The sequence below is a fragment of the Pistacia vera genome, unplaced genomic scaffold, assembly GCF_008641045.1.
Source record: "Pistacia vera cultivar Batoury unplaced genomic scaffold, PisVer_v2 Contig623, whole genome shotgun sequence".
NCBI lineage: Eukaryota > Viridiplantae > Streptophyta > Magnoliopsida > Sapindales > Anacardiaceae > Pistacia > Pistacia vera.
Genome location: NW_022196472.1, coordinates 2,619 through 24,713, shown reverse-complemented (window position 1 = coordinate 24,713; position 22,095 = coordinate 2,619). Strand labels below are relative to the sequence as shown.

At 42.0% G+C, this 22,095-nt stretch overlaps 2 protein-coding genes and 1 pseudogene across 2 annotated transcripts; all 3 read right to left on the bottom strand.

The window, feature by feature from the left end:
• Window positions 1–223: 223 nt before the first annotated feature.
• Window positions 224–2,882, bottom strand: LOC116111024 (serine/threonine-protein kinase STY13-like). Its single transcript, XM_031397229.1, has 6 exons — window positions 2,127–2,882; window positions 1,726–1,847; window positions 1,351–1,559; window positions 1,080–1,254; window positions 729–863; window positions 224–519 (listed from the first exon to the last, which is right to left on the bottom strand). Exons 1-6 carry the CDS (start codon window positions 2,452–2,454, stop codon window positions 313–315), a joined length of 1,176 nt encoding a protein of 391 aa, XP_031253089.1. The 5' UTR covers window positions 2,455–2,882; the 3' UTR covers window positions 224–312.
• Window positions 2,883–15,283: 12,401 nt separating this feature from the next.
• Window positions 15,284–18,714, bottom strand: LOC116111022 (methylcrotonoyl-CoA carboxylase subunit alpha, mitochondrial-like). Its single transcript, XM_031397227.1, has 8 exons — window positions 18,642–18,714; window positions 18,305–18,327; window positions 17,888–18,122; window positions 17,633–17,799; window positions 17,334–17,450; window positions 16,493–16,735; window positions 16,290–16,386; window positions 15,284–15,527 (listed from the first exon to the last, which is right to left on the bottom strand). The coding sequence occupies exons 1-8, from the start codon at window positions 18,712–18,714 to the stop codon at window positions 15,523–15,525; spliced, it is 960 nt and encodes a 319-aa protein (XP_031253087.1). The 3' UTR covers window positions 15,284–15,522.
• A 264-nt stretch (window positions 18,715–18,978) lies between these two features.
• Window positions 18,979–21,615, bottom strand: LOC116111023 (annotated as a pseudogene).
• Window positions 21,616–22,095: the final 480 nt, after the last annotated feature.

The following is a 22,095-nucleotide window of genomic DNA, read 5'->3' as shown; positions in this document are numbered from 1 at the left end:
CTAAGCATATACTTTTATTTCAAAAACGAATTTGAAATTCAAGAATTTCATACAACTGATTGAAATAATTACAAAAATAGAATGCTAGTTTTCAATACAACTGAAACGGGAGTACGATTTCAACCGGAACCACTGCTTTATCTGTCTTGCAAAGATTATTTTTTCATGCATTACAGAAATCAATAAATGATCTCAGGTGCAGAAATAAACTGTTTCTGCTTCATTCATGACCCTTTTTTTTTTTTTTTTTATCTGAAGTGCACATGATACAAATATTGATATGAATTAAGACCAAATGAAAATTAAAACAAATCATGGGCCTCGAGATGGAATGAAGCAGAAACATCCATGAGCTTGATCTTCAGGTATCATGCCTCCTCCCTTGCTTGTGTCTACTGCTTCTAGCAACCTCACCACCTCCTCCATGTCAGGCCGTTTTTCTGGGTTTGCATCCCAGCATTTTCGCATTATGCCTGCCAATGAATGCGGACAACATCGAGGGATATCCGGTCGCAAGTTCTGAAACAAAAAATTGATATGCAATTTCGTTTACTTAAAATCCGAATCTCAATCTGTGTATGCAAGATTTAACTTATGAGAGTAAGAGTTAATTGAAGTTCAAAGTTGAGGTCTGGAATTTAAGGACTGTATAATAAAAAATTTGCAACATGATCACATTAGAGAAGCAACTGTCTATGTTTTATATATACTTATAATCACAGACAAACCTGTCGAACAACTGCAGACGAAACATCAGCGAAACTAAGATCAGGATAAGGCATGTCGCAGCAATAGATTTCCCATAAGCATATACCAAAGCTGTAGACATCACATTTCCGATTGTAAGGCTTCCCATCAAGCACCTGCACAAGTTAGCTCTGTCAGAATTCTTCTCCGGCTTTCAAAGAAATGTGAACTCATGAACAAGGGAACGGAGGAAGAAAACTAGCAACAATTTCATTTAAATATGATATTGTCACAATTGAGACTCCAGGCTTATGGAAAATGTTAATGTGGTTATAGTTTTGAAGTTTAAAAACCATTGTTAGACCTTTAAGGAATTGGAGAAGAGTTGGTACCTCAGGGGCCATGTAGCCAAGAGTTCCAGTTTCCCCAGTCATGTCTCTTGGGTTCTGAGCTTCAACTCGAGCAACGCCAAAATCAGGGATTTTCAAATTTCTATTAGCATCGAGCAACATATATTCTGTCTTCACATCTCGATGTACAATGTTCTTTGAGTGAAGATAACTCAATCTGCAACAGTAGAAGCAAAACAAGTATAATCAGTAATTTAAATCCCAAAATTCAAGAATTGAAAAGTTTGAGATAATGATGATATGCTGCACTCACCCTCTAGAGAGGTCCAAAGCAAGTTCAATCACGACCTTAAAGGCAAGTTTTTTCTTTCTATTCCTGAATAAAAATTTCTTCAATGTCCCACCTGGAACGAACTCAACAACAACACAACAAGCCCTGGAAGGAATAGAATTATGGTAGTCACTTGTAGTACTTTCCGAAGGAATCTTAAGATTGGATGTTCCCATTGAAGCTCCAATAAACTGTAACAGAAAATTTAAACACCATAATTTGAAACAGCAGCAAGTACACTATGATAATCTGAGTAAAATCGACAAAAAATTAACAAAGACAAAAGGACCAAAAATTTTCATCAATATACTAGTTGAAGGAGGAAGATATCATAAATTAAGACTAGAAAATTTCTACCTTTGTAACATTCGGGTGGTCAAGCTTTTGCCAGACGGCCACCTCTTGCCGAAATGATGCCCGGAGAGCTGCAGTTTCAGCTGAAGTGGCCATTCCATCCTCTCCCCAATCCAATATCTTCACTGCAATATCCACAAGATATTACAAACTGATCAATGGGTTGATCTCAGTAGTGATATTGATGATTATTGAGGCATCAAAGCAACTTACACCATTAACAATTATATAAAACTTCAGACTATAACTATTACCAAGTGACAAACTGATGAAATGATATCAACCAAGTCAAGTAAACTCAAGAGAACCACATATCATTAAACAATATGATCAGAAAGGATTGAAATCATAGATTGAGTTGTTTATAACAATAGAGGAACCGAAAGGAAATACACAAAGTCTACCTGCAACATCTTGGCCATCATAAATGCCGCGATAAACAGTTCCATAAGTGCCACGAGCCACTTCATGTCTTATATCAAGTTTAGCCAAATCAATTTCCCACTCTTCCTGTTTCCTTGGATGAACTTCTCTATCCTTACACCAAACTCTGCTCAAGTGCTTCTCCAGCTGAATATCCCAGCTCTTGAAATCAATCTTATCAGCTCTAAAAAACAAGTCCCTCTTGCTACCACTCTTCACATCTGAAACCAACCCATTTTCAGTTTCACTATTATCGGATTTTTCATTTTTTGCAGCACCTTCAACTCCCCCACCACTACCGGAATCCATTTCTAAAGTACTTTGAATAAAAAAAACCAAAACTTTTTCCCAAATGTAAACCAAAATTTTCTGTTCTTTTATACCCAGAAACAAGGCGAAAAGAAGTTTTACTTTCTGACTTTTCTTACGCAATTCCAAATTGTAGACTTCAAGCGGTGAAAAATCAATCCCAACCCACAAAAACACACGGAAAAACTGAAAATTCTTGAATTTGTCAAAGTGGGGGAGCAAAAAAAATGTGAAAAGCGGAGAGTTATAGTCACGTAAACTGAGAACCCAGAATCAAAAAAGGAATATTTTAAGTTTAAATGAAGGGGAAAAAACGAAGAGATAGAGTGGCATAAACCGTTTGATATATTATTATTCGATGGAAAAGAAAGTAGGGTTTTGTGGATGAGAATTAAGAGAAAAGAAAAACAAACAACAAATTGGAACAAAGTATAGAGAAAATTTGTTACAATAAAATTGATAATATTATTATTATTATTATTATAAATGAAGTCTGAGTAAATCGAAAAGGCCGGGATTGTGGCCTAAATTAGTTGCCTGACTGTTTCAAACCAAAAAGTTTGTTAACCTTGTTCCCCTCCCAATTTACCATCATATCCCTGTTTTATTTTTATGATTGACTTGCTCTTACCCATATTTTTTTATCTGATTTCTTATGTTATTGCATGTATACAGATACCGAGGCTTAAATTTTTTCCTTAAATTTTGATACTTCTTGTGAGTTGTTAGGCTTGGGAAATCAAGGGCTGACGTGGGAAATCACGTGATGAAGTGTGACCTGCTCCTGTCAGAACGGTAAACGCACGTCAGGCGTACAAGACGCCGTGGAGCTCCCACGTGTCCACTCCCTACTCCAAATCGCGTGAAATCAGCTTAGAAGGAGGGCAATGTGACATAAAGCCGGATTTAGTCCTGACATTCACACCAACCCATAGATTTAATGATGATTACTTGCATTCATCTCGCTATAAAAAGAGGAAGACCCCTTCATTAAGGGGATTCGGCTATTTTTACACTCTGAACTAGCTCTCTCTCTCTCTCTCTCTCTCTCTCTCTCTCTCTCTCTCTCTCTCTTGTAAACTTTGTATTTATTTTTCCCTAATCATTTGTAAGTCAGTCCGCTGTTGCGACCTGACCCACAATACTAATACAAATCAGTGGACGTAGGACTTGATACCTTAGCATCCGAACCACTTTAAAAAACTCTCATTGCATTTATTCTACATTCTATCCATAATTACGTGTGTCTCTTGACCAATCAATGTTACGCATGTGTCGATTAGTTGGTGTTAAAACCACGCATCAACAGTTTGGCGCTAGAAGGAGGGCCCAGATTTAGTGTTCATCCTTCATCAGGAGAATCTCTAACCTACTGGTCCTACAGCAGCAAATGGCCCGCCAATCTGAACTTGAGCAAGCCAACCAGCGCGCTGAGGGAGTCCCCCTGACCCAAGGGGATACCTCTTCCAGAATACTTCCAGTTCCGCAAAATGCTGCGGTAGATATCCCAGCAGCTTCGCAACTTGACCCCGCCATCAGACCGTTTGGACCAAGGCGTGCCATCAAGAACAGTTGGGGCGGTGCAACCGCCAAAAACGCCTGTAGGTCGCCCGAAAGCGCGACAAAGGGAAATAGTCCGTGCCGCGAGCACTGCAGCGTGTAGACATAAGGGTAAGCAAGTGGCAAAAAGCAAGCCTACGGGCTCCAAAGGGCTAGCGAACTCAAACCATGCCCCAAGCAGGGTGCCGGCAAAGCTAAGACTCGGCAAAAAAGTGAATCCCGAGCTGTCCCACGCCACGTCGCAGATGAACCCAAGCAAAAGTGCCGAGCGGGACGATTCTTATCACCGCCAGCAGAACGATCTTGATCGCTATCATGCGAGTGGTCTCCACACCTCGTGGGGCAATTCATACTACCGCGAGGGTCGTGAAAATACCCCGCACTATCCATCGCCTTCACACGCCTCTAGTCAGCGTGTGCCGAGAGCGGCCAGAAATGTCGGCCGAGGGGAAGAGGAGTCCGACCTTCGGACTTTCCTGAACCGTAATCGCGAAGGCCGGACTCGCATGGGTGAAAGCAATCTCCAATTGGCTCCGTTACCACAAATTGAGGAGCTACAGCGAGCTCTGGACAGGCTGAGAAAGCAGCAAAACGAGCAGGCTCAGGTCGTATCTGCATCCCCCATCTCTCCCGAAGTGCTAGCTACTCCACTCTCACCAGGGTTCAGAATACCCGACATGCGGCCGTTTGATGGGAACCATGACCCGCAGGATCATTTGTATGAGTTCAACGACCTGATGGAGCTCCAACAGGTTTCGAATCTTGCAAAATGCCGTTGTTTGGCCGTGACGCTGACTTCTCATGCCAAGCGGTGGTTAAGGTCGCTCCCAACGGGATCGATCAGTTCGTGGCCTCAGATGAGCACGACGTTCCTGCGGCATTTCTAAGCAAATCGGAAGTTTTCGATGCCTTTGAGCTATCTCAGCAACATAAGGCAAGAAAGGGACGAATCCCTACAATCCTACATCGACCGTTTTCACAGGGAACTCAACAAGGTGGCTCATGCCCCCGAAGAGTCCATCCAAACGCTCATAATAGCTGGAGTTCGCTCGCAAACCGACCTGTGGATAGAATTACAGGATGAGGACGATGTTTCCCTCACCAGATTTTACAACCTTGCAGAAAAACATCTCCGAATAGAGAATTCATTGGCGGCACTCCGCCGTCGCGATCACGGCACTTCAAGCAGTATGTCTGGTCAGGGAGAAAGTAGGAGAGCTGATCGTAGAGGAGACATTGATGATCAACGAAAAGGGAAGAAACCCCGCTACGAGCATAAAAAGTCCTATGCTCATGTTCCTCGTCGCGACCGCGACAGAATTCAATACACTCCGCTAAATGTGTCCATATCTGCAATTCTGGACAAATCCGAAGAGGCCAGCCTGCTCGGTGAGCCGGAACCCATGAAAACCCCTGCTACGGCCAGAAACAGCAAAAAGTACTACCATTTTCATCGGGACAACGGGCATCACACCGATGAATGCCGAGCTCTAAAGCAGGCAATCGAAGAGCTCATCAAGAAAGGACACTTCAAGGAGTATATTGATGACTCTGCTCCAAAAGAGAACCAAGAGGAGCGAAAGAAAAAGCGTCGTGATCGTAGTGGATACAGTAGCGTTAACATAATCTTCGGAGGCCCGCAACTCGCGGGAAACACGCGAGGTGCATAGGAAAGGTATGCTCGCGAAGCATATCACGACCCAATCAGGGTAATGAATACATCGCAGCGACCGCAAAAGGCTCGAAAGGAGGAGCCGATCACCTTTAGCGAAAAGGAAGCAGCTCGCCTGCACCATCCTCACGACGATGCCCTGGTGATCACGCCCCTCATAGGGAGCCATAATGTCTGCAGAATGCTTGTGGACAACGGAAGCGCTGTGAACATCCTGTTCCAAACTGCTTTCGAAAGAATGAACCTGGACGAGGCCGACCTAAAGCCCGCCTCGATCCCCCTCTATGGCTTTACAAGAGACCACCTGATCCCCAAAGGAACGATTCAGCTCCCAGTCACGCTCGGTGACTACGACGAGGTAACTAGGCTTACCGAATTCTTGGTCGTGGATTGCCCATTGGCCTTCAATGGAATCTTGGGACGACCTTTGTTGAGAAGCTTCAAGGCAGTCACTTCCATATACCACCTCAAGATGAAGTTCCCCACCCTAACAGGGATAGGGGAAGTGACCAGATCACAAAGCGCAACTCGCGACTGCTACGTAAGAGTGGTGCAGATGGCAAGTAAAGGAAAGGGCGTTCTGCGAAGTGCACCCCGACAGGCTATGGCGATCAGCAGGATCGAGTCACAGCCTGGCCCAGCAGAGGATAATTTGGATCCTCGAATTCAGGAGATCCCTTCTAGCTAGTTGGGGACTTGTTTGAAGTTTCAGTCGACCTGAAAGAGCCAAGCCGGATACTAAGGGTTGGGAGCAGCCTCAACCCTCAGCTCACGTCCGAACTGATAAGCTTCTTAAAAGAAAACATTGACGTGTTTGCCTGGTCGCATGCAGATATGGTCGGGATCAGCCCGAACATTATTTGCCATGCATTGAACGTCAACAGTGAGGCCAAACCGGTTCGCCAGAAAAGAAGAGCAATGGATCTGGAGCGGTATGTTGCATTCAAATCAGAAGTGGAAAACCTCCTCCGAAATGGGTCCATCCGAGAGGCACTCTACCCGACCTGGGTTACCAACCCGGTCCTGGTAAAGAAGCCAAACGGCAAGTGGCGGACCTGTGTTGATTTCAACGACCTCAACAAGGCTTGCCCGAAAGACAGCTTCCCTCTGTCGAGAATCGACCAACTTATGGATGCCACCTCGGGGCACGAGCTGCTAAGTTTCATGGATGCCACCTCGGGGCACGAGCTGCTAAGTTTCATGGATGCATACTCGGGATACAATCAAATCCCGATGTATGGGCTAGACGAGGAGCATACGTCTTTCATTACAGACTGAGGGCTCTATTGTTACAAAGTTATGCCTTTCGGCCTCAAGAATGCTGGCGCGATCTACCAGAGGTTGGTTAACCGAATGTTCTCCGACCAGATCAGAAAAACAATGGAGGTCTATGTGGATGACATGCTGGTCAAATCCTAGGTCGCCTCATAACACATCGCACATCTCGCTGAGATGTTTAACATCCTTCGGCTGTACAGAATGAAGCTGAATCCTCTTAAGTGTTCATTCGGAGTATCGTCAGGAAAGTTCCTAGTTAATCAGCGAGGGATAGAAATAAACCCCGAGAAGATTCAAGCTCTGCTCGATATGAAGAGCCCGACCAACAAAAAACAGGTCATGAGTCTAAATGGGCGAATAGCGGCACTTAGTCGCTTCATATCGAGGCTAACAGACCGCTACTTGCCATTTTTCAATGTTCTGAAGGCCAATAAGAAATTCGAATGGACTCCCGAATGCGAACAGGCGTTCTAAAGTATAAAAGAACACCTAGGGAAGCCACCTCTCCTCTCTAAGCCTCTTCCGCAAGAAATCATGCTCCTCTATCTGTCCGTCTCTCTGTTCGCGGTCAGTGCAGCTCTAGTACGGGAGGAGGAAAAGGCATAATGGCCAGTATACTACGCGAGCAAGCGCCTGTTGGATGCCGAGATGCGGTATCCAGAAATAGAATAATTAGCCTATGCTCTACTGATCGCGTCCAGAAAGCTGCGACCTTACTTCCACGCCCATACGGTCTATGTAATGACTAATTACCCCCTCAGAAAGGTCCTCCAGAAACCAGAAGCTCCGGGTAAACTGCTCAAATAGGCAATGGAATTAAGCCAGTTCGACCTGAAGTACAAGCCCAGGTCGACCATCAAAGGGCAAGCTGTTGCCGACTTCATCTCAGAATTTTCCTATCTTCCAAGCGAGCAACAGCCTAGTGAAGTCATCCAGAAAATATTCAGAACCTATCGACCTGGAACCTCTACGTCGACGGGTCATCAAACAGAAAAAGAGCTGGTGCGGGTCTTCTCCTTGTAAGCCGCAAGGGGGCTCGAATTCATGGTATTCTCCGGTTCAGGTTTAAAGCAACCAACAATGAGGCTGAGTATAAAGCCCTGCTCGCCAGGTTGTGACTTGCCAAAGAAATGAGCGCAACCGCGATTAGCGTCTACAGCGACTCCATGCTGGTCGTCAACCAAATTTTAGGGGAATATCAAGCAAAGGAAGAAAACATGGTCCGCTATCTGAAAGAAGCTAAGGCCGCTCTTGGGTCGTTCAAACACTTTAAAATCACTCAGATTCCCAGAGATAGCAATTCTATAGCGGACGCCCTAGCAAAGATAGCCTCATCGTTGGATTCAGAAGATCCAGATAACATTTCTGTTCGGATCGTCGATGCTCTAACTATCAGCTCAACCGAATAGGCCATAAATGTGACTCAGCCGGACTCCTGGATGACTCCTATTTTCCAGTACCTCAAGGATGGGACCTTGCCAAACGACAAGGTCGAGGCAAGGGTCCTGCGAGCAAGATCTGCTCGTTACACACTCATCGGGGACCAGCTATATAGGAGAGGATTCAGTGGCCCCCTCCTCCGATGTGTAATCGGTGAAGAAGCAGACTACGTCATGAGGGAAATTCACGAAGGGATCTGCGGTAATCACATAGGTGCTCGATCTCTTGCGAACAAGGTTGTTCGTCAGGGGTATTATTGGCCCCGGATCCAGGAAGATACGCGCAATTTTGTCAAAAAATGTGACAAGTGTCAACGGTTCGCAAACATTCCGCGAGCCCCCTCTCACGAGCTGATAACGATGTCTAGCCCCTGGCCATTTTCCATGTGGGGGATCGACCTTATCGGTCCCATGCCAGTCGAAAAAGGAGGAGTCAAGTATGCCGTGGTCGCGGTAGATTATTTCACAAAATGGGTGGAAGCTGAACCGCTGGCCGCGATCACGACCAGAAAGCTGAAAAACTTCGTTTTCAAGAATATAGCGTGCCATTACGAAATTCCCCACACTCTCATCTCGGATAATGGAAAGCAATTCGATAACGAGGAGTTCAAGCGGTTCTGCGACGAGCTGGGCATCCATAAAAAATTTGCCTCAGTCGCCAGACCGCAGGCAAATGGCCAAGTTGAAGCTGTCAACAAGATCATCAAACACACTCTAAAGGCCAAACTTGGGGCAGCCAAAGGAAATTGGGCTGACGATCTCCCCGAAGTCTTATGGGCATACAGGACAACTTCAAGAACCTCCACCTCAGAGACGCCCTTTTTGCTAGCCTATGGCTGCGAAGCAATGATTCCTGTGGAGGTAGGAACTGGTTCTCTTCGGAGAGACTTGTACGATGAGGTTGAAAACGAAGCACTTATGAGGGCAAGTCTGGATCTTGTTGAAGAGCACCGCAGCAAGGCTTCGCTAAGGATAGCAGCCTACCAGCAACGTGCGAAGAGGTTCTTCAATTCAAAGGTCAAGCAAAGAGACTTCCAGGTTGGAGACCTTGTGCTAAAAGAAGTTCTCCTAGGAACCAGGGAGCCAAGTGCGGGGGCACTAGGACCTAACTGGGAAGGTTCGTACCGGGTTGACAAGGTGATCAGACCGGGGACTTACCATCTCAAAAGGTTGAACGATTCCAAAGTACCCCGAGCTTGGAATGCCGAGCACCTTCGGCCATACTATCAGTAATCTCGAACTCAGCTCTCATTATAAATTAGTTTTTGATTTTGTTAGTTCCCTTTTTGTTGTAAAGTATTATTCTGTTCGCTGGAAACAGTTCACATTTATTCTGTTCGCTTGTAACGATTCGCATGTAATATTGCCTATGTAAAACTGAATTGTAAACTGCACTTATGTATGATAAAGCGAACAACAATTGAAAGCAAAATGTATTTTTATTTATTTACAACAAAAACTGTTAAGACCCTATTAATTCCAATGGAGTCGGTCTCATTGCACTATGCCTAGTCGAGGGGATCCTTCGAAGCAAGACCCAAACCCTCTGCCTGGTCGGATCCTCGGGTGGCTACTGGTGCTTCATCGTCTTCCCTCGCCAAGATCTGCAAGGCTTCCTGCCAATCCCTCGGGAGGTCGGACATATCTAGATCTGGGTTCTTTGGTCGCAGGGCATAGATGGACCCGATCGACCAGTCGGCGGCCTTATCCTCGACTTCCTCTAACTGGATCCACATTTTTTCAGTCAGGGAAGCAACTTTTCCCCGACTCTCCTGGAGTTCGGCCTCAAGATCTAGCCTTCCCTTTTCGGAGGCCTCCCTTTCTTGTTCTGCTCACTGAGCCCGTGTTAAGGCCGCTTGAAGCTCCCGGTCTTTCTCCTCGATTTCCTTGGAAAGTCTAGCATTTGTCCTTTGAAGCTCTTTCACTTCCTCCGCACGTCGCTCAAGCTCCGTCTTTTGAAAGTCAACTGTGCGCATAGCAGCCATCTTTTGGTTCAAGTATCTGTTTGCTGCCTCAGCAGACAGCGTTCTTTCCGCTTCAACGTCCTCCAGGCTCTGTGTGAGCTTCGCGATCTCATCTTTCAGATTGTTTTCCCCTTTCGTGGCCCCCAGCCGAGCTTTCTCTAGGGACATTCTCATGGCGAGCAGAGCCTACGAGCAAAAAAGAGTTAGAACGAAAAAGGCGGACATTCTTCAAGGACAATTTGTTTACCTTGGTTAAATGCTAAAACGACATGATCATCAGGTCAACGTCGCTCGAATCGGCGAACTGATTGTATGACTCTGATAGCCCACACTCAAGTAGACTATCGGTTGCAAGTATTCGGGCAGGTTCCCAAGCGCGTCTAGCACTGGTGATTCTTCGCCTGGTCGGCAGCCACCGTCTCTACCTCGGGTTCCTTGCCCGACCTCTTTCTGACGTCCCTTCGCGACCTCAGGGGTTCGTCCTCAAATTCAGTCTCTGACTCGTCGACCTGAATCTGCTTCCTCTTCTTCGACCGCTGAGAAATTGCCTTACGCCTCGGGCGAGCAGGTGATGGCTGAGCGACCTGTTCTGTCCTGGTCGTCTCTTCCTCAGGACGAGGCTGGGGAGGCAGGACAGTTTGCACCGGCTGTGCCTCTGTGGGGGGAGCAGCTTCACCTCCCCTGGCCCTCCTCGATCGAGGAAAGTTGAATGGCGCTCGTCGGGGCTGCTCGGATTCTTTCGGAGGCATAGTCGATGCTGCAAGTACATTAGTAACTAAACAAAAATTATTAAGTACATTAGTAACTAAACAAAAATTATTCTACGACTAGAAGGGAATCAGTGTAACTTACATTCTGGGGACTCCAAAGACGCGTTGTTACTAAAAAAACCACTTCCGCAAGTTCGCGGTCGTCACGAGCTTTCTCGCGTCCCGACTTTCCTCGGAAAGGACTCCAAAAGACACAAGCCTGTCCGGGTCGGTGAGCAGGTCTTGGCTGGTCGTCTTGTTAACTGCAAAAGAATGCAGGTCGTTATAATAAAGGAAGCGAACATCCAATGAACCTAGCGAAGAAAAACTTACTTGGTTTCTGAAAGCGGCAGTAGCCGTCGTAGCAGAAAAAGAAGAACTTCGCCTCGTAGGCCCCTACGTTGCTGGGATAGCTATGTATCCCTTCGGCGATGGTAGGTCGTCGGGACAAGTAATAGGAGTCCTTGTCCTTACTCTTTTTTAGAAAATAGGCGACGCCGAGCTCCACCGCCGTTAGCTCGCCCAAGCCACTCTCGCGGCACGCGATGTACATCGCAACGGCGATGACATACGCGTTTGGTATCAACTGCATTGGTGCGATCCCGAAGTGATCCAAAACCGACCTAATGAAAGGGTGGAAAGGAATCATCCCTCCACCCTTGAAGATCTCTTTGGAGATCGCAGCTAGGCCATCGGAAGGATGCCGCGACGACTGGGTGGCGTCGAGGAACACCTCTGCGCGGACGTCAAACTGTCTTTTTATCCTCTCGAACTCTTCTCGGGTGAGAACCGAGAAGACATCAAAGGATGCGCCCACGGGAACGTCCCGCGAAGATGAACTGGCTCCTTCCTCGGGTCTGGACGTTGAAGGTTCCATTCCACAGTCTGCAACACTGACAGACAGAAGGTCATTTTAGCCATCGCACGTTGCCCCGCACGACGGCATGGAACAAATTCCCTAAACCCTAACAGTAACTCGAGCCGCCATCCACGGCTCGAACCCGACGCCAGCGTCGCGTCTCTGATGAAACACCAGGAGACCCAACGCCATTGCACCCCCAAAATAAAGAAAGAAAAAGACCTTACCTTCTGGGGCGCGTGACCGAGGACGGTTCTTGTTTCGGATATCGGAGAGATGCCAATCGGAAAAGAAGAACTTCCGGTTTGCAAAGATTTTTCGCTCGAGGCACAAGGGATTCAAGTGGCATCATCTGAAAAATTTGGGCTTTTATATGGACTACGAACAGACGGTTACCACCCCTCGGAATCGAAACGACAGCCTTCTCTCTCTCCGCATTAAATGCGCCTCACGTCGCATTCAATGTTGTGATGAGGGTTGTCGTTTCGAGTGTGTCGTGCAATTAATGCTCTGTCAAAACAACGTCGGGTCAGCACACAACGCATTTAATGCACCTGCCAGACGCTTTAACACGTGCAGAGCGCCTGATAGCGCAGAAACAGGCTCATTAAATCTCCAACCCTAAGGCACGATAAGAAACGCCCAATGAATCCAGGTCGCTAGGATAATGATTGTCAGGTCGTTGGAGCAAAGTTTGTGCGAGGTCGTGTTTGCAAAAGGCCCTGTCCCGAACTTTTTCCATTCAGGTCGAAATTATCAGAACCTCCAATCGCGGCATGACTTAGTTTCCAAGGTTCGATCCTCAAACCTTAAAAACTAGGGGACTTCTGTTATGCCTGGGAAATCAAGGGCTGACATGAGAAATCACGTGATGAAGTGTGACTTGCTCCTGTCAGAACGGTAAACGCACGTCAGGCCTACAAGACGCCGTGGAGCTCCCACGTGTCCACTCCCTGCTCCAAATCGCGTGAAATCAGCTTAGAAGAAGGGCAATGTGGCATAAAGCCGGATTTAATCCTGACATTCACACTAAGCCATGGATTTAATGATGATTACTTGCATTCATCTCGCTATAAAAAGAGAAAGACCCCTTCATTAAGGGGATTCGGCTATTTTTACACTCTGAACTAGCTCTCTCTCTCTCTCTCTCTCTCTCTCTCTCTCTCTCTCTCTCTCTCTCTTGTAAACTTTGTATTTATTTTTCCCTAATCATTTGTAAGTCAGTCCGCTGTTGCGACCTGACCCACAATACTAATACAAATCAGTGGACGTAGGACTTGCTACCTTAGCATCCGAACCACTTTAAAAAACTCTCATTGCATTTATTCTACATTCTATCCATAATCACATGTGTCTCTTGACCAATCAACGTTACGCACGTGTCGATTAGTTAGTGTTAAAACCACGCATCAACAGTTGAGTAATTTGTCTTTGTTAATCTAATGTTAATAAAAGAAAAATTAAATATTAATGCAATTTCTCTTGTTATAGTTGGATTAATAAAAATGAACGATTCCATTTAGGCAAATGAGATAAACTTAGAGTAATGCCTGAGCCGATTAGCCATAAGGGTAATATGGGTAAACTAAAAATATATCCAATTCATTGCCAACGACTTTTAGAAGGCAGAAAATGCAAAGATAAGTTTCAAACGTAATTGGACCTTGGAGAAATGAAATGTGACTATTTCCATAAATATTATAATGACAGCTTAGCCTTAATTGGTTATTTGTAGCATTAATACTATACTCACAAACCATTTTCACTAACTTTTTCTTACAAACGCGACGTATTAACTCATAATTAGTCAATTCACAATGAATCTCACATGTCCAACAATGAGTCCTGTATGACCAAATATGAACTGACCAATTGTAAGTTATCATGTCAACGTTTCTGAAAAAAATTGTGAAAAGTATTTATCAACCTATCTTTATTCTATTTCCAGTCATACATGAACATGTGCAACAAAACTGAATAATAATACGTGGCCTAGGCTTTCCTTCTCATACAGTGAACAGCATATTCTTTTTGCTATAAAAAAAGCTTTCATAAGATAGACTCTTCCACTACATTAGAATCAATCTTGACCAAGTATTTGGACAATTTCAAAAGACAGTAGATTAAATAAAGAATTTACCGATATCACTTTTCATTTCATATGCCCCACTACGTGAAGAATATATGTCAAATTGACATTAATACAAAACATATTTTATTTTATTTTTTGCAAACATCACAAACTATAATCTTATTCTCACCATACAGAAAATCCATAGTTTAGGCAGCTGTATCAGAGTATTTTGTTGATTAAAAGAGTGATTAGGTTAGACCCATTTGACACATCCTTTTCCCCCACCAAGTACGCAGTTTCCTTACAAAAATATTTTATTTTAAAAAGAGAAAAGAAAAAAAAAAAAAAGGCTTTGAATGTTCTTGACATTCTCCAAAACAAGGTGGAGGGTTTTGTGGATATCAATACATTGGCATATGCAGCTGGCATCTCATTCAGATTCAACCAAGTGTGTGTTTGAGAACAAAAACAAAACATGGTGGGATGTTTGGTAATCCAGTACCAACAGAACAAAACACCAATTCTCCACAATTCAACATGTTTGATTTGTCTTGTTTTTTTGCGAGCTTCAGGTCTGAAAATTTGGTTGCATCACCACCCAATATGGCGTTGGCTTGTGGCTGAGGCAGGAAGGATTAATAAAATTTCTAATTTCTAAATTAAAATTATCGATGGTGTGTGTGTCATGCTGCCATCAGAATGGCGCAGGGGGATTGATAAAGATTATCGCTAATCTAATCTATCTATCCACCATATTCTAATTACTCAAAATTAGCGTGGAATAATAAAGAGAAATTTCTACCAATAACTTGTGGTCAGCTAGTCAGAATTGAAAATAACGTGGGAAACCTGGGCGGCTGGAATAAGTTGAATAAGACAATTGACTTAAGCAAAGAATCAGCACCGATAAACTGAATAAATGAACAAAGGCCCCACTATAAGTGTGGCAAATGCACGCCAATAGTGGGAGAAAGTTCAATCAGAATTTAATGGGAATTAGACCAGAAATCATCAGGTTAAAGAAGTCTGCTTATCCCTTGAATAGAAAAATATAAATCATGGCTGTGTTCATAGCTTGACTAAAAAAAAAGAACTAAACAAAATTCAAAAAAACGGTAGATCATGAAACTGATGACTTTTTTCCTTTACTAACAGGGTTTCGGTTGATATTTCATTTTCATCCTTGGTGTGTGGGTGCAAATGCGTAACAGAGACCAGTAATCTATAGCTAGTAACGAACTGGAAAGTATTTATTATTACCAGAACAAATGTAGTTTACAAGAGTTATTTTCGCTGTTACATCCGAAGATGGTAGATTTCCTTATATGATGTGGACAAAGAGTACAAGTGTTCACTTACCGAAAGTTATTTTTCTTGCAACAGATGTAGTCAACTCCTCTGTACTTGATGGGACAAGCTATGTTCTGATTGAGCGAGATTTTGTCATCAACGGAACAGCAAGATAGATTCTACTCATCCTGACCATATACATAATCTGCTTCAATCTTTGTTCAATTGATTATGCAAATAATATGAAACTATATATTGACCATTGTGAATCCACACGATTAAAGATCATTGATTGAAAGAATCGGAAATAAGAACTCAAACTACCCTACTTTCGAGAGACTATAATATCGTATGGGACTAGCTCTCCTTCATACAATAATCAATGTATAACATCACCTTATATTTGGTGATGTTAAATCAAACAGTCTGATAATATCTCCACAAATTTGGTGATGTTAAATCCAACAGTCAGGAACCATACTATAGTGATTCGTTAATGATTCCACAGAACAGCAAACAAGATACCATTACTGGAGCTGTTTGAGTGCAATCTTGTCGTTGTCTCCAACTAGGATTTGCAGGCAATAACGACATGTTTTGACATTAAAAACAAATACATTTATGAATAAAACTAGTTGCTTAATTTCGTGTTGTTTAGGCACATCCAGTCGTGATATCTATCCTTTTAAAGATTATTTTATCTTCTTTTCTTGACATGTGCAGTGGGCAAAGCAAAATGATTGAGTTGGTAATTTGTGTACAGAGCACTAAACCCAAATTATCTAATGCGAGGAGGAAAAACAACAAATCAATAAGTATGAGATCATCCTATAGAGGATGGAACCATGTTACTCTTAAAGATAATACACAGTCAATGTTGATGTGGCTACATCGTACTTTTAGATAAATCCTTGGTTCATATTGAGCGAGTAAAAACAAAATTGACTAACCTTGAACCCTGAAGAGAACACCACCATCTGAAACTTGTTGGCCAGCTGTTACTTGAAGCTCATTGACAATCCCACCAGTTGGTGCCTTTACCATGTGCTATTAAAGAATAAAAAAGGGATAGAGATATAATGGATAATGTAAATCACAGCTTTTGGATAAAGAGAGAAAAGAAAACATTGACTGTAGAAAAAGGAATATGAACCTCCATCTTCATTGCTTCCAACACTAAAATAGGTTGTCCTTCTTCCACCTTTGTCCCATCTTTCACAAGAACCTTTACTACTAAACCAGCCATGGGTGCTACCACAGTCCCCGGAGGGCCTTTTGCAATCTCATGACTGGTCTTATGTTGGATTTCTTCATCATTAGACAACTCAAGCCCCAATTTTTGCTTGAAATGGTGGTGTTGTAAACCATTCCATACATGAATGTGCTTAGTCCGATCCTAACAGCCCATGTTAGAGAACTTAATTTAATAGTAACACAGAGTGCCAAAGCGAAAAAGAAAATAACCTCAGACATGGAGAGAGTACTGTGATTATCTGATCCCACTTTAAAAATGCTTAATTTACTTAATGAAAACTTTGAATGATATCCTCATAAATAAAAAATAAAAATAAAAATGCTTTGATAAAAATTGGCAAAACACATGAAAAACACCCACATGGTAGAAGGGATAGACATAAGATAGTTCCAGAATCCAATAAGGTCCTCATTTAAAAGACAATGATCCACTACACCACTCAAGGAAATGATTGAACTACCAACTGTTTCTTTCCCTATGAGAATGATTGAACACTTCCAGTGTGAAAGGTGGGAGACAGATTAGAAGGCCGGATAGGACAACAACATAGTATGTACACTCAGGTTATTGGTTATTTATACTGCTAATATTAAAATAAAATATAATGCAAGGCATTTATGAAATATTCAGTAATTGTACTAAGATTCTAAATAAACAAATAATCATAAAAAAAGGTGTACTTAATCCCCATAAATCAATTGAAATGCACTCTTAAATATGCTTGTAGAGAGGCATTTACCTTGGTGTAAACAGCTAAACTAACATCTGTGCTTGCACCATCAAATTCAACACTAAAATCATGCTCACCTAGGCATGTCGCTTTGACTTCTAAACCAGGTGAACCATCTTCTGCCATCTGTTATGCGTTGAAAAAAATTGAATTACTTTGAGAAGAATTTCAGTGGGGGACAATCAAAAGAAGAAAAGAGAGAAGCTGGAGGACAGAAAAAGACATGAATAATGAACTCTTAAACATGATAGCTTTAGGAACTTATAGTTGACACCATTCTTTTAAATGCACTCTGAGAAGGTAAAAACCTCAATCAGATAGCTCCCATCTGGCTGATAAATGACAGTAAGTGTCAAAAGCTTCGAGCAACTGCTATCATATTCATTCTCCCACTCAAGTTCCATAATACGCCTAGCATGATGATGGACTCTGAAAGGAGGATGAGCATACCATATGGGAAGTACCCTGTGGCTCCCTGGACAAATCACCACATGTAGACGCTAAGAGGACCATATAAAACAGCTAATACAGAACCCAAGACCAGACCGAGACCTTCAACTTACCAAGGGGAGTTTGCTTAAAAGCAGAATGTTCTAGTTCACAAAAACATGCAGCTACTAGCATTGCGTTGAGTCTTGCAGCACTATAAGAAACCTTTGCTATTTTGGAACTACTAGGATCAACAAAGAGGTCATCTTTATGGTGCTGAATAAAATGAGTTTCCACATTTCCACTTTGAAATGCCCTATGGTTAGCAAGTTTTTGCAGAAAGTTGATATTAGTTGGCACACCTGCAACCTGACAACAATTAAAATATCATTGATCAAAATCAAAATTAACCAATGTCTAAATCATAAAGTATTGCTCATTGCACGATGCATGATGCATAAGTAATAGCGTCAATGTTCAACTGCATTGAATTATTCATTTATAGGCTGAAAGCTTAAATGACAAATCCTACAACAATAATATGAACTCACCTGCACTGCAATTTGTTGGGGACCTCACGAATTCAAACAATACAGCAATATTAAGGCAATTAAATCAGACAGAAAAATGAAGATAATGAAATGGAAATGTAATGGATTATAACAGTGTTAATGAATGGAAATGCAACTGCTTTATATATTAACAAGATGTAGATTAAAACTGATCCAAGAGTAGGAATCAGTAACAATAAAACAAAAAGACAAGAAATTAACAGTAAAGTGTTTCCACCCCTGCTGAGCTTCGAGGGTCAGCCACCTCCCCTATTTTCCCATCTAATTTCTGATGCCTTCACCGCCCCTTTGCCTCTCTTTTTATACTATTTCTCACCTAACAGAATTATTCCTTCATCCCATATCTTGCTAACTAGTGACAGGGGAAGGCAAAGTGTCCCGTCATTCATTGGCTTGAGATTAACTGGTTTCGTTTTATGAATTTAATCTAAGCATATACTTTTATTTCAAAAACGAATTTGAAATTCAAGAATTTCATACAACTGATTGAAATAATTACAAAAATAGAATGCTAGTTTTCAATACAACTGAAACGGGAGTATGATTTCAACCGGAACCACTGCTTTATCTGTCTTGCAAAGATTATTTTTTCATGCATTACAGAAATCAATAAATGATCTCAGGTGCAGAAATAAACTGTTTCTGCTTCATTCATGACCCTTTTTTTTTTTTTTTTTATCTGAAGTGCACATGATACAAATATTGATATGAATTAAGACCAAATGAAAATTAAAACAAATCATGGGCCTCGAGTTGGAATGAAGCAGAAACATCCATGAGCTTGATCTTCAGGTATCATGCCTCCTCGCCCTTGCTTGTGTCTACTGCTTCTAGCAACCTCACCACCTCCTCCATGTCAGGCCGCTTTTCTGGGTTTGCGTCCCAGCATTTTCGCATTATGCCTGCCAATGAATGCGGACAACATCGAGGTATATCTGGTCGCAAGTTCTGAAACAAAAAATTTATATGCAATTTCGTTTACTTAAAATCCGAATCTCAATCTGTGTATGCAAGATTTAACTTATGAGAGTAAGAGTTAATTGAAGTTCAAAGTTGAGGTCTGGAATTTAAGGACTGTATAATAAAAAAATTTGCAACATGATCACATTAGAGAAGCAACTGTCTATGTTTTATATATACTTATAATCACAGACAAACCTGTCGAACAACTGCAGACGAAACATCAGCGAAACTAAGATCAGGATAAGGCATGTCGCAGCAATAGATTTCCCATAAGCATAAACCAAAGCTGTAGACATCACATTTCCGATCGTAAGGCTTCCCATCAAGCACCTGCACAAGTTAGCTCTGTCAGAATTCTTCTCCGGCTTTCAAAGAAATGTGAACTCATGAACAAGGGAACGGAGGAAGAAAACTAGCAACAATTTCATTTAAATATGATATTGTCACAATTGAGACTCCAGGCTTATGGAAAATGTTAATGTGGTTATAGTTTTGAAGTTTAAAAACCATTGTTAGACCTTTAAGGAATTGGAGAAGAGTTGGTACCTCAGGGGCCATGTAGCCAAGAGTTCCAGTTTCCCCAGTCATGTCTCTTGGGTTCTGAGCTTCAACTCGAGCAACGCCAAAATCAGCGATTTTCAAATTTCTATTAGCATCGAGCAACATATTTTCTGTCTTCACATCTCGATGTACAATGTTCTTTGAGTGAAGATAACTCAATCTGCAACAGTAGAAGCAAAACACGTATAATCAGTAACTTAAATCCCAAAAGCAAGAATTGAAAAGCTGAGATAATGATGATATGCTGCACTCACCCTCTAGAGAGGTCCAAAGCAAGTTGAATCACGACCTTAAAGGCAAGTTTTTTCTTTCTATTCCTGAATAAAAATTTCTTCAATGTCCCACCTGGAACGAACTCAACAACAACACAACAAGCCCTGGAAGGAATAGAATTATGGTAGTCACTTGTAGTACTTTCTGAAGGAATCTTAAGATTGGATGTTCCCATTGAAGCTCCAATAAACTGTAAAAGACAATTTAAACACTATAATTTGAAACAACAGCAAGTACACTATGATAATCTGAGTAGAATCGACAGAAATTTGACAAAGACAAAAGGACCAAAAATTTTCATCAATATACTAGTTGAATGGAGGAAGATATCATAAATTAAGACTAGAAAATTTCTACCTTTGTAACATTCGGGTGGTCAAGCTTTTGCCAGACGGCCACCTCTTGCCGAAATGATGCCCGGAGAGCTGCAGTTTCAGCTGAAGTGACCATTCCATCCTCTCCCCAATCCAATATCTTCACTGCAATATCCACAAGATATTACAAACTGATCAATGGGTTGATCTCAGTAGTGATATTGATGATTATTGAGGCATCAAAGCAACTTACACCATTAACAATTATATAAAACTTCAGACTATAACTATTACCAAGTGACAAACTGATGAAATGATATCAACCAAGTCAAGTAAACTCAAGAGAACCACATATCATTAAACAATATGATCAGAAAGGACTGAAATCATAGATTGAGTTGTTTATAACAATAGAGGAACCGAAAGGAAATACACAAAGTCTACCTGCAATATCTTGGCCATCATAAATGCCGCGATAAACAGTTCCATAAGTGCCACGAGCCACTTCATGTCTTATATCAAGTTTAGCCAAATCAATTTCCCACTCTTCCTGTTTCCTTGGATGAACTTCTCTATCCTTACACCAAACTCTGCTCAAGTGCTTCTCCAGCTGAATATCCCAGCTCTTGAAATCAATCTTATCAGCTCTAAAAAACAAGTCCCTCTTGCTACCACTCTTCACATCTGAAACCAACCCATTTTCAGTTTCACTATTATCGGATTTTTCATTTTTTGCAGCACCTTCAACTCCCCCACCACTACCGGAATCCATTTCTAAAGTACCTTGAATAAAAAAAACCAAAACTTTTTCCCAAATGTAAACCAAAATTTTCTGTTCTTTTATACCCAGAAACAAGGCGAAAAGAAGTTTTACTTTCTGACTTTTCTTACGAAATTCCAAATTGTAGACTTCAAACGGTGAAAAATCAATACCAACCCACAAAAACACACGGAAAAACTGAAAATTCTTGAATTTGTCAAAGTGGGGGAGCAAAAAAAATGTGAAAAGCGGAGAGTTATAGTCACGTAAACTGAGAACCCAGAATCAATAAAGGAATATTAAGTTTAAATGAAGGGGAAGAACGAAGAGATAGAGTGGCATAAACCGTTAGATATATTATTATTCGATGGAAAAGAAAGTAGGGTTTTGTGGATGAGAATTAAGAGAAAAGAAAAACAAACAACAAATTGGAACAAAGTATAGAGAAAATTTGTTACAATAAAATTGAAAATATTATTATTATTATTATTATTATTATTATAAATGAAGTCTGAGTAAATCGAAAAGGCCGGCGTTGTGGCCTAAATTAGTTGCCTGACTGTTTCAAAGCAAAAAGTTTTTTAACCTTGCTTACCTGTCCTATGTAACGGATTTACCGGTTTTTTAAGATTTTGTTCCCGTCCCAATTTACCATCATATCCCTGTTTTATTTTCATGATTGACTCGCTCTTACCCATATTTTTTTATCTGATTTCTTATGTTATTGCATGTATGCAGATACCGAGGCTTAAATTTTTTACATAAATTTTGATACTTCTTGTGAGTTGATATGCCTGGAAAATAGGGCTGACGTGGCGTCCAGTTAAGTGCGAAAGGTCAGACCTCGGGAAGAGCTTACTGGCATTCTGGCGCAGCCGCGTCGTGTGATCATGGTAACA

Coding starts and splice junctions, on each gene's coding strand:
- LOC116111024 (XM_031397229.1), bottom strand. CDS start 2,454: ATGGATTCCGGTAGTGGTGGGGGAGTTGAAGGTGCTGCAAAAAATGAA. Junction 1,848..2,126: donor TGATGGCCAAGATGTTGCAG/GTAGACTTTGTG, acceptor TGGATATTGCAG/TGAAGATATTGGATTGGGGA. Junction 520..728: donor CGTCTGCAGTTGTTCGACAG/GTTTGTCTGTGA, acceptor TTTTTGTTTCAG/AACTTGCGACCGGATATCCC.
- LOC116111022 (XM_031397227.1), bottom strand. CDS start 18,714: ATGAATGACGGGACACTTTGCCTTCCCCTGTCACTAGTTAGCAAGATA. Junction 18,328..18,641: donor TGAAGGAATAATTCTGTTAG/GTGAGAAATAGT, acceptor TGAATTCGTGAG/GTCCCCAACAAATTGCAGTG. Junction 17,451..17,632: donor ATGGGAGCTATCTGATTGAG/GTTTTTACCTTC, acceptor AACGCATAACAG/ATGGCAGAAGATGGTTCACC.